Source organism: Oncorhynchus mykiss, chromosome 4, assembly GCF_057628025.1.
Source record: "Oncorhynchus mykiss isolate SJ-2025 chromosome 4, ASM5762802v1, whole genome shotgun sequence".
NCBI classification, from domain to species: domain Eukaryota; kingdom Metazoa; phylum Chordata; class Actinopteri; order Salmoniformes; family Salmonidae; genus Oncorhynchus; species Oncorhynchus mykiss.
Window position 1 is genome coordinate 10,748,567 of NC_143025.1, and position 12,600 is coordinate 10,761,166.

Consider the following 12,600-nt stretch of genomic DNA (forward strand, 5'->3'; position numbering starts at 1 on the left):
GATCGGTACATCCGAACATCACACCTGCGGGACAGGTACAGAATGGCAACAACAACTGCCCGAGTTACACCAGGAATGCACAATCCCTCCATCAGTGCTCAGACTGTCCTCAATAGGCTGAGAGAGGCTGGACTGAGGGCTTGTGGGCCTGTTGTAAGGCAGGTCCTCACCAGACATTACTGGCAACAACGCCGCCTATGGGCACAAACCCACCGTCGCTGGACCAGACAGGACTGGCAAAAAGTGCTCTTCTCTGTCGATTCGCAGTTTTGTCTCACTAGGGGTGATGGTCGGATTCGCATTTATCATCGAAGGAATGAGCGTTACACTGAGGTCTGTACTCTGGAGTGGGATCAATTTGGAGGTGGAGGGTCCGTCATGGTCTGGGGCTGTGTGTCACAGCATCATCGGACTGAGCTTGTTGTCATTGCAGGCAATCTCAACGCTGTACGTTACAGGGAAGACATCCTCATGTGGTACCCTTCCTGCAGGCTCCAGCCGTACTGCTCGTTCTGTGCGTGATTTCCTGCAAGACAGGAATGTCAGTGTTCTGCCATGGCCAGCAAAGAGCCCAGATCTCAATCCCATTGAGCACGTCTGGGACCTGTTGGATCGGAGGATGAGGGCTAGGGCCATTCCACCCCAGAAATGTCCGGGAACTTGCAGGTGCCTTGGTGGAAGAGTGTGGTAACATCTCACAGCAAGAACTGGAAAATCTGATGGAGTCCATGAGGAGGAGATGCGCTGCAGTACTTGGAGAAGAGTCCCCTAAGCTGGTCCTGGGGATCTGTTCACAAACACCCCCCACAGAGCCCCAGGACAGAAACCCATTTAGACCCAACCAAATCATGAGAAAACAAAATGATAATTACTTGACACATTGGAAAGAATTAACAAAAAAACAGAGCAAACTAGAATGCTGTTTGGCCCTAAACAGAGAGTACAGAGTGGCAGAATACCTGACCACTGTGACTGACCCAAACTTAAGGAAAGCTTTGACTATGTGCAGACTCAGTGGGCATAGCCTTGCTATTGAGAAAAGCCGCCGTTGACAGACCTGGCTCTCAAGAGAAGACAGGATATGTGCACACTGCCCACAAAATGAGGTGGAAACTGAGCTGCACTTCCTAACATCCTGCCCAATGTTTGACCATATTAGAGACACATATTTCCCTCCGATTACACAGATTCGAAAACAAACCTGATTTTGATAAACTCCCATATCTACTGGGTGAAATACCACAATGTGCATCACAGCAGCAAGATGTGTGACCTGTTGCCACAAGAAAAGGTCAATCAGTGAAGAACAAACACCATTGTAAATACAACCCATATTTATGCTTATTTATTTTCCCTTTTGTACTTTAACCATTTGTACATCGTTACAACACTGTATATATAAAAAAACAATATGACATTTGTAATGTCTTTATTCTTTTGGAACTTCTGTGAGTGAAATGTTTACTGTTCATTTTTATTGTTTATTTCACTTTTGTATATTATCTACTTCACTTGCTTTGGCAATGTTAACATACAGTGCCTTGCGAAAGTATTCGGCCCCCTTGAACTTTGCGACCTTTTGCCACATTTCAGGCTTCAAACATAAAGATATAAAACTGTATTTTTTTGTGAAGAATCAACAACAAGTGGGACACAATCATGAAGTGGAACGACATTTATTGGATATTTCAAACTTTTTTAACAAATCAAAAACTGAAAAATTGGGCGTGCAAAATTATTCAGCCCCCTTAAGTTAATACTTTGTAGCGCCACCTTTTGCTGCGATTACAGCTGTAAGTTGCTTGGGGTATGTCTCTATCAGTGTTGCACATCAAGAGACTGACATTTTTTCCCATTCCTCCTTGCAAAACAGCTCGAGCTCAGTGAGGTTGGATGGAGAGCATTTGTGAACAGCAGTTTTCAGTTCTTTCCACAGATTCTCGATTGGATTCAGGTCTGGACTTTGACTTGGCCATTCTAACACCTGGATATGTTTATTTTTGAACCATTCCATTGTAGATTTTGCTTTATGTTTTGGATCATTGTCTTGTTGGAAGACAAATCTCCGTCCCAGTCTCAGGTCTTTTGCAGACTCCATCAGGTTTTCTTCCAGAATGGTCCTGTATTTGGCTCCATCCATCTTCCCATCAATTTTAACCATCTTCCCTGTCCCTGCTGAAGAAAAGCAGGCCCAAACCATGATGCTGCCACCATGTTTGACAGTGGGGATGGTGTATTCAGCCGTGTTGCTTTTACGCCAAACATAACGTTTTGCATTGTTGCCAAAAAGTTCAATTTTGGTTTCATCTGACCAGAGCACCTTCTTCCACATGTTTGGTGTGTCTCCCAGGTGGCTTGTGGCAAACTTTAAACAACACTTTTTATGGATATCTTGAGAAATATGCTTTCTTCTTGCCACTCTTCCATAAAGGCCAGATTTGTGCAATATACAACTGATTGTCCTATGGACAGAGTCTCCCACCTCAGCTGTAGATCTCTGCAGTTCATCCAGAGTGATCATGGGCCTCTTGGCTGCATCTCTGATCAGTCTTCTTCTTGTATGAGCTGAAAGTTTAGAGGGACGGCCAGGTCTTGGTAGATTTGCAGTGGTCTGATACTCCTTCCATTTCAATATTATCTTGCACATTGCTCCTTGGGATGTTTAAAGCTTGGGAAATCTTTTTTTGTATCCAAATCCGGCTTTAAACTTCTTCACAACAGTATCTCGGACCTGCCTGGTGTGTTCATTGTTCTTCATGATGCTCTCTGCGCTTTTAACGGACCTCTGAGACTATCACAGTGCAGGTGCATTTATACGGAGACTTGATTACACACAGGTGGATTGTATTATCATCATTAGTCATTTAGGTCAACATTGGATCATTCAGAGATCATCACTGAACTTCTGGAGAGAGTTTGCTGCACTGAAAGTAAAGGGGCTGAATAATTTTGCACGCCCAATACTTCAGTTTTTGATTTGTTAAAAAAGTTTGAAATATCCAATAAATGTCGTTCCACTTCATGATTGTGTCCCACTTGTTGTTGATTCTTCACAAAAAAATACAGTTTTATATCTTTATGTTTGAAGCCTGAAATGTGGCAAAAGGTTGCAAAGTTCAAGGGGGCCGAATACTTTCGCAAGGCACTGTATGTTTCCCGTGCCAATAAAGCCCCTTGAATTGAATTGAATTGAAAGAGGGAGGAGGGAGAGAGAGAGAGAGAGGGAGGGGGGGGGAGGAGAGAGGGAGGGGGGAGAGAGAGAGGGAGGGAGGGGGAGAGAGAAAAGGAGGGAGTGGGAGAGAGAGGGAGGGGGAGAAATGGAGGAAGGGGGAGAGAGAAATGGAGGGAGGGAGGTGGAGAGAGAGGGAGGTAAGGAGATGGGGGAGAGGGAGGGGGGAGTGAGAGAGAGAGCGAGGGAGGGAGGGAGGGAGGGAGAAATGGAGGAAGGGGGAGAGAGAAATGGAGGGAGGGAGGTGGAGAGAGAGGGAGGTAAGGAGATGGGGGAGAGGGATTGGGGAGTGAGAGAGAGAGAGGGAGCGGGGAGAAGGAGGTAAGGAGATAGGGGAGAGGGAGGGGGGAGTGAGAGAGAGAGGGAGGGGGGTGCTTTGAGTACAACTGTAAGACAGCGTGTTCCAGTTACCTCCAATATACAGCAAATTTGCACAGCCATTGAGTGGGACAACATTCCATAGGCAACAATCAACAGCCTGATCAACTCTATGCAAAGGAGATGTGTCGTACTGCATGAGGAAAATGGTGGTCACACCAGATACTGACTGGTTTTCTGATCCACAACCCTTCCTTTTTTTTAAGGTCTCTGTGACCAACAGATGCATATTTGTATTCCCAGTCATGTGAAATCCATAGATTAGGGCCTAATGCGTTTATATCACTTGGTTGATTTCCTTTTTTGAACAGAAGTACTTGGGTGTACGAGATTTGACTTCAGAAGAGTTACAGCGTTTGTTGAGTGGTGGTGTACTTCCTCCCAGGCCGTTGGCATAGTGCAAGGTTAGATAGGGTTAAAGTAGTGGAATAATGTGATGGGTTTTAATGAGTATAGGGTTAGTTGGTAGGGTAATTCAAATATGTGTATTCAAATTGTATTTATTTAAACATTTTCATGGTTCCCTTTTCCCATTTTGCATCACAAAGTGTAATGGATCTACAATAGTGGCGAAAAGTTTTGAGAATGACACAAATATTAATTTTCTCAAAGTCTGCTGCCTCAGTTTGTATGGTGGCAATTTGCATATACTCCAGAATGTAATGAAGAGTGATCAGATTTGCCTCTTTGCCATGCAAATGAACTGAATCCCCCAAAAACATTTCCACTGCATTTCAGCCCTGCCACAAAAGGACCAGCTGACATCATGTCAGTGATTCTCTCGTTAACACAGGTGTGAGTGTTGACAAGGACAAGGCTGGAGATCACTCTGTCATTCTGATTGAGTTCGAATAACAGACTGGAAGCTTCAAAAGGAGGGTGGTGCTTGGAATCATTGTTCTTCCTCTGTCAATCATGGTTACCTGCAAGGAAACGCGCACCGTTATCATTGCTTTGCACAAAATGGGCTTCACAGGCAAGGATATTGCTGACAGTAAGATTGCACCTAAAATAAACTATTTATCGGATCATCAAGAACTTCAAGGAGAGTGGTTCAATTGTTGTGAAGAAGGCTTCAGGGTGCCCAAGAAAGTCCAGCAAGCGCCAGGACCGTTTCCTAAAGTTGATTCAGCTGCGAGATCGGGGCACCACCAGTAAAGGAATGGCATCAGGCAGGTGTGAGTGCATCTGCACGAACAATGAGGCGAAGACTTTTGGAGGATGGCCTGGTGTCAAGAAGGGCAGCAAAGAAGCCACTTTTCTCCAGGAAAAACATCAGGGACAGATTGATATTCTGCAAAAGGTACAGGGTTTGGACTGCTGAGGACTGGGGTAAAGTCATTTTCTTTGATGAATCCCCTTTACGATTGTTTGGGGCATCTGGAAAAAAGCCTGTCCGGAGAAGACAAGGTGAGTGCTACCATCAGTCCTGTGTCATGCCAACAGTAAGCATCCTGAGACCATTCATGTGTGGGGATGCTTCTCATCCAAGGGAGTGGGCTCACTCACAATTTTGCCTAAGAACACAGCCATGAATAAAGAATGGTACCAACACATCCTCCGAGAGCAACTTCTCCCAACCATCCTGGAACAGTTTGGTGATGAACAATGCCTTTTTCAGCATGATGGAGCACCTTGCCATAAGGCAAAAGTGATAACTAAGTGGCTCGGGGAACAAAACATTAATATTTTGGGTCCATGACCAGGAAACTCCCCATACCTTAATCCTATTGAGAATTTGTGGTCAATCCTCAAGAGGTGGGTGGACAAACAAAAACCCACAAATTCTGACAAACTCCAAGCATTGATTATGCAAGAACGGGCTGCCATCAGTCAGGATGTGGCCCATAAGTTAATTGACAGCATGCCAGGGTGGATTGCAGAGGTCTTGAAAAAGAAGGGTCAACATTGCAAATATTGACTCTTTGCATCAACTTCATCTAATTATCAATAAAAGCCTATGACACTTATGAAATGCTTGTAATTATACTTCAGTATTCCATAGTTACATCTGACAAAAATATCTAAAGACACTAAAGCAGCAAACTTTGTGGAAATTAAATATTTGTGTCATTCTCAAAACTTTTGGTCACGACTGTATACTATAGTTCAGTTGGGGGTGGTAATGAAACATAATGGATGTCAACCGCCGTTAAACAGGAGAAGAAGGGATTCCAAGTTGGAAACTCTGGTCTCTTTCTAGAACTCTAGACTTTCTGACCTAAAGATCACTGACGTCATGATCTGACCACATTTTTTATTAGTTCCCAGTTGTCTTGAAAGCACGCATTGTCTTCCAAGAAACACAGTAACGGTCCGTCTTTTCACTTATTCAACCCGTCCGACAGTAGTTGACTTAAGTTGTACTTTTGACAGACAAAAACAGAAAGTGATGTAGCCTAGGTAAGATGGTCACACCCACATTGATCAGGCCCCACCTCACCAAACCTACCAAACGGGCGCAAACGTACCTCAAAGGCTGTTCAAGAACGGTGTGCACAGTTTTGTGAAAAAGTGTCTTTCAGTGCTGTCACGCAACTTAGAAACAAACTGAGTCTTTCAGTACAAACCGTCACTCAACATAGCAAATGATGCGGTAAACTGAACACACCCCATTGAGGCAATAGCCATTTTGAAGTAGTGATTTTCTTCTTCACGATTGGTTGATCCCTCCTGATGATCATCCAATGAAGTTGGAAGTCCCCACCCAGTTGACCACTTTAAAATGGTGGAAGCCCTCAATGGCGCTGGCCATGCTGACATGACCTTTAGGCCACAAGAGGTCTCTATCATTCTCTATGGCAGAGGTGGGCAATTACAGTCCTTGAGGGCCTGATTGGTGTCGCAGTTTTACCCCAGCTCCAGCTAACACACCTGACTCCAATAATCACCTAATCATGATCATCAGTTTAGAATGCAATTTGATTAATCAACTGAGTTTGCAAGGGATTGAGAAAAAGTGTGACACCAATCAGACCCCGAGGACTGGAGTTGCCCACCCCTGCTCTATGGGAAGGATGCGTTTCTTAAGTATTCTACAGGGCCTTTTAATGAGCACAGTCTTGAGGTTGATTACACTAATTAATGAAGGGGCGGGTTCACGTTCAACCAGATGGCTTTAAAAGGATCTTCCTAGACACCCAAGGAGATGTTGTGAATTCAGCATTTGATATTTGCAGCCATGGGATCAAAGAAGGTGCTAATTAAGCTTTTGGCAGTGTTTGCTGCGTTTGTATGTTTCTGGGATGCTGCGTTGTCAGCTCCTTGGGCTCATGCAGCTCTGAACCCCAGGGCCTTCCAAAAGTCTGCAGTGCTGCAACCCAGGGGCTTCCAGAACCAGAGACCTGCAGTGCCACAACCCAGGGGCTTCCAGAACCAGAGACCTGCAGTGCTGCAACCCAGGAAGCAGGATTCTGTGTTCCAGTCAAAGCAAGGCTTCGAAACCCCGCTGACCTGGACGTTTCCTCGTGATCCAGTGCCAGAGGCCAAGCCTGATGTGAGAAATGTTGAGCTGAAGCAGCCTGTTCCTGCCAACACAGTGGGGGTCAAATGTGGGGAGAATCTGGTCCAGGTGGAGGTCAAGCAGGATCTGTTTGGTATCGGCCAACTCATCCAGCCGGCGCATCTCACCCTGGGGGGCTGTGCTGCAGTTGGGGAGGATGTCGAAGCCCAAAGGCTGATCTTTGAGTCTGAGCTGCAGGGATGTGGCAGCAAACTGGAGGTAGCCTTTGTTCAAATCTAAATGTCCAGTTAAAATATTTTAAATCCCAGGACTGGTTTCCTGGACACATAGTAAGCCTTGTCTTGGACCTTTTAGTCTCTAAATTAAGTGTTTCATTTGGTCCACATGTTTACAAAGCATGTGACAAATAAAACATTATTTGAAGTGAAATGGAGTCATTTAAAGCAACTGCTTTAAACACTTGTTTTTTGTTACCACTTCACAGATGGTAGAGGATGCCTTCATCTATACCTTCTACCTGCTCTACAAACCAAGCAATATTGCCAACACCCCTGTTGTAAGGTCCACTGAGGCTGTTGTAGGCATTGAGTGCCACTACAAGAGGTGAGACTTCTCCACGCAGATGACTTGTGGTGCATAGACATTGACTTATCAGAAGAAGGCTGATGTCACTCAGGACTTGAGTTAATTTTGCAATGACTAATGTCCATTTCTCCCCTTGCAGGAAACTGAATGTGAGCAGCAATGCCTTGAAGCCTACCTGGACCCTCTTTGCAGACTCTAAATTAGTTGAGGAGCAACTCTACTTTTCTCTCAAGCTCATGACTGGTGGGTAGTTCCATGTCTGTTAATTATTAGTGTCTGTATGGTAGCGCCCTTAACCAACACCTAGCAGCCTCGCGAAGCGGTTTGGTTCTCTTGGTGTAATGGTTAAGGTGTTGGGATAACACTTGCTGGTCCCAGTGAATGCTACACACAACTTGCAGCAATCTACTGTAGCCCAGAAATGACTGACATGGTGGTTACATTGTAATGTGAAGTCTATAATTTTGGGGGTTTCTTTGTCAAGATGCTATTAAATTACACAGATTTTGCTTTCTAGACGACTGGCAGATTGAGAGGGCCTCCAGTCAGTACTTCCTAGGTGACCTGATTCGCATGGAAGCCTCTGTCCTGCAGTACCACCATGTGCCTCTGCGGGTTTTTGTGGAAAGCTGTGTTGCCACTCTGGTGCCTGACATTAACTCTAAGCCCAGATACTCATTCATTGAGAATGACGGGTGAGTCGGAGAGGGCATTGTTCAAAGGTGGCGCATACCAGGTTTGGGATCAGGAATTAAACTAACTGTACTTTTGTCTTACTAACACCGATTTAGCTGAGATGCTATATTGAGGGTTCTGCTTGCAGACTGTCATTTTAGCAACGTTAGTGTAGTGCACTGGATAGGAGTGTCTGCTAAATATTAACTGAAATACCAATTCCACATTTCTTACTGAAAAATAATTGACCCCCAACCCTGGTGTGCACACCCAAACTATGTACAACTAGTTTCATACAGCTTACTGGCAAAAGCAGATGAGCCTAATTCTGGACAAATACCTTGTAATTGAGGTTCTCCTCTAGTTCTGGACAAAATATTATAGTTAATCTCTATCTACTGAAATGGTCCATAGAAGTTGCAAATGTTACTGCACATTCTCCTTGTGAAATGTCCTCCAATGGTTTCTGGTTCTTCAGGTGTCTAGTTGATGCTGCGTTGATGGGCTCTAGTTCCCAGTTCCTGCCTCGCTCACAGGACCACAAGCTTCAGATCCAGCTGGAGACCTTCATATTCAAACAGCAGTATGCTGGCCCTGGAAGCAACAGCAAAACTAGCCAGGAAAAATTGGACATGATCTACATAACCTGCCACCTGAAGGCCACTGCAGCTTCCTCCCCAACTTCTGCTGAGGACAAGGCCTGTTCCTTTGTCAATGGGTAAATGTATAGTGTGACTTTTCTTCTGCTGGGTGTGTTGATTTTTGCAATGGATGCACATTTCTTACTGGACTGGCAGGATTGTTCTTCAATTTCTTGTTTCAGGTCTACTGAATACTGGTAAAGCAATTTGTTTTTCTTCACAGGTGGAGGTCTGCAGATGGGTATGACCAGGCGTGTGGTTGCTGTGACACCACCTGTACCATGAGAAGGGCCCGGGCTATTTCCATCCACGCTGGTATGACTTGAGTTTTCAAATTCACTGGCTCATTTCAGCTTCCTTGAGGCTCAACACAAATGATTGGCAACTTGAGGGCTGCTGGGCCAGATCCTGAGAACTCCTATCCTTGTGCCCTTGAGGAAGGCTATTAACCCCACCTTGCTCTCCTGTCCAGTGGTGCTGCACTGTGGCTTGACCCTGTGTGGCTAACTGACATGTGCGATCATCATTCAATTGGATGTTTGTGACTGTTTTGCGTGTTCTTTAACAGTGGCAATACATCTCATGTTTATGATAATTCTAGTCCTCTTACAATTGCCTTCTCTCTCTCCCCAGATGTGCAGTGGGAAGCCGACGCTGTCCTTGGCCCCCTATCCATCCAGTAGTGTTGACGTGATCTACCTGAATCATGACATTAAATAGGCTATAGAAATAAACAACTTAATGGGTATGTGCTGTATGCTTCTCTTGGTTTGCCAGTACAGGAGACTATTTTTGGTCTCTGTAGTATCATTATAGACCAAGTTCACACTGGGTTTCTTGGATACTCAACTGGGGTTTGGTTAAATTGACATCGACTTTCCTGTTGAAGGAAAAGTGACACTTAAGAGTTAGTTTAAAAGGTAGGGTTGTCAATGCTCTTGACATTTGCTTGCTTTTGTAAGGAACCTTGTTTAAATGCCCATGTGGCTACAAATACTTTCTCTATTGCTTGTCTGGGAAGACACTGTCCTGCCAGAGTTCAATAAACCAACAGTAGGTGGCCTCCACTCACTGCTGTTCTGGTACTTTAATCTCATCAGCACCATACCAGTAACTTGGCTGCATTTTTAAACCGTAAGAATGGGTACTAGGACACCTTAATCAGACCACTATGTTGGCGAGAAGGTCATTATCTTCACCTCTCCTCATGCAAGTGTAATTATGCCGCTTAGTTAAGTTAAAAAAAAAAAAAAAAAATTCAGAAGGATCCTTGTGTGTATGCCTTCATGATAAGAGGCATAATGACAGACTTAAGTTAATTTTATACATTTTAGACTTTCAGTGGAAGGAGGCAAGTTTTGCTGCTCAAACAACTTCGAGAATAATTAGGAATAAAATTATACATTTAAAAAATGTTTTCAATTTTATGTTAACTGCTTCACTTTCCAGAAGAATATTGACTTTTCTGTACATTCTCAGTTGTCCACCCTGTTACATTGTGGTAACTGGCACTTTAACAAATAAAAGTGGAATAGTCACATGCAAACAATTTACATTGCCAGGAATCCCAAACAAATATTAATTCAAGTTTTAATTGCCTTTTTGTTTTTCGTTAGTGGTGCCATATTGTTTAAACTGATTTATAAAGTGAAAAAAGTTAGGTTTTGAATTAGACCATTTGTGAATATGAAATTGACCTAGTATAATTAGCAGTTGAATTAAATATACTACATTGTCAGAATTTCTGAAATATCAAAACTATTAAATAGTACAACTGGTCCTATTTTTTTTGTAACAAAATTCTGTATGTCAATCCAAAACATTCTATAAATACAGGCAAAACAAATGCAAAATGGTCTCCTTCTCCATTCCACAGAAATCGGTTATATTCAATATTCAGCTCGAGTCTTTCCAAAACATGTTTCACAGGATAAATTCTAACATTTTAAATGAAACTTTTACTTTGTTACTGATACAATATTTGTTAGCAATTTTCCATGCTTTCCCCCATTGTATATCACCATAGATATTTGCTGAGGGAATTGTATCACAAACAATATTCCTAATCTGTTTAGGAGTATCTAGAGGGAGGAAAGATAGGGAAGAAGGCAATGGCTGAACTCAGTGACAGAGTGCAGCAAGGAAGAAATGAAGAGATTCAAAAAGAACACTCAAGGCCAAGGTGTTGCTGCTGCACCCTAAACAGAATACAAATTCTAAAATCAAAATATAAAATGTAGCATGGTCCAAATGGTGCTGCTTTGTGATATTGACCCAGATGCTTTTTAATACATTTTCAGACCAAGAGGCAATAATTAGAGGGCATAACATAAGATATAACAGTTAAGAGAAAAAAAAGATATATATATACACACACACACACAGTTGAAGTCGGAAGTTTATATACACTTAGGTTGGAGTCATTAAAACTCGTTTTTCAACATCTCCACTAAATTCTTGTTAACAAACTATATTTTTGCCAAGTCGGTTAGGACATCTACATTGTGCATGACACAAGTAATTTTTCCAACCATTGTTTACAGACAGAGTGAATTATAAATGAAATCTATCACAATTCCAGTGGGTCAGAAGTTTACATACACTAAGTTGACTGTTGACTTTTCTGAGGTTTTGGCTGATTTCTTTAGATTTTTCCCATGATGTCAAGCAAAGAGGCACTGAGTTTGAAGGTAGGCCTTGAAATATATCCACAGGCACACCTCCAATTGACTCAAATGATGTCAATTAGCCTATCAGAAGCTTCTAAAACCATGACATCATTTTTTGGAATTTTCCAAGCTGTTTAAAAGCACAGTCAACTTAGTGTATGTAAACTTCTGACCCACTGGAATTGTGATAGTGAATTATAAGTGAAATAATCTGTATGTAAACAATTGTTGGAAACATTACTTGTGTCATGCACAAAGTAGATGTCCTAACCGACTTGCCAAAACTATAGTTTGTTAACAAGAAATTTGTGGAGTGGTTGAAAAACAAGTTTTAATGACTCCAACATAAGTGTATGTAAACTTCTAACTTCAACTGCACACACACACATCCTGTTATTGTACTACTAAACTGTGGAATAACATCTTACCATAATAGCATCTTACCAAGAAGCACTCCAGTCCGGAGTCACGCAGCACGACGGCAAAGTCACACTGGTCCACTCCCCAGAACAAGTCCTGGTCTGTTGGTAGGTCAGGACGGGGGGTCCGCCAAGGGATCACCCAAACCCAATAGAGCCAGGAGCACTACTACGGATGTCCCACATAACATGGGTGGTCTTCTTGAAATTAGGAGTTGTTATAGCAATGAGGAGCTGCAGTTAGCTACTGTCTGCCAGTGTGGATATGTTGATATGGCCCGTGGGATAAGAAGTTATTCACTACAACTTGTACATTTGCTTTACTATAGGTCCGGGGTGAAGTTAACCCTGGGTACAGATCTAGGATCAGGATCTAGGACCTAACCTTAACCATTAGTGGGGGAAATGCAAAACTGGCCAAGGTCAGCATCTAAGGGTAACTTCACCCTACTACCTATGATAGGTGGAGTTCAGAAATTGGAAAATCCAGGTCCCTTCACATATGGTGTCAAGACACCCGGTCCCAATTCCATCTCAAGGC

General features: G+C 43.2%; 1 protein-coding gene across 1 annotated transcript; it reads left to right on the forward strand.

Annotated features, from left to right (window-relative positions):
• Positions 1 to 6,746: 6,746 nt before the first annotated feature.
• LOC110521262 (zona pellucida sperm-binding protein 3) lies at positions 6,747 to 9,728 on the forward strand. Its single transcript, XM_021598716.3, has 7 exons — positions 6,747 to 7,328; positions 7,555 to 7,673; positions 7,795 to 7,898; positions 8,173 to 8,350; positions 8,809 to 9,048; positions 9,195 to 9,286; positions 9,605 to 9,728. The coding sequence occupies exons 1-7, from the start codon at positions 6,789 to 6,791 to the stop codon at positions 9,652 to 9,654; spliced, it is 1,323 nt and encodes a 440-aa protein (XP_021454391.2). The 5' UTR covers positions 6,747 to 6,788; the 3' UTR covers positions 9,655 to 9,728.
• The last annotated feature ends 2,872 nt before the right edge of the window (positions 9,729 to 12,600 follow it).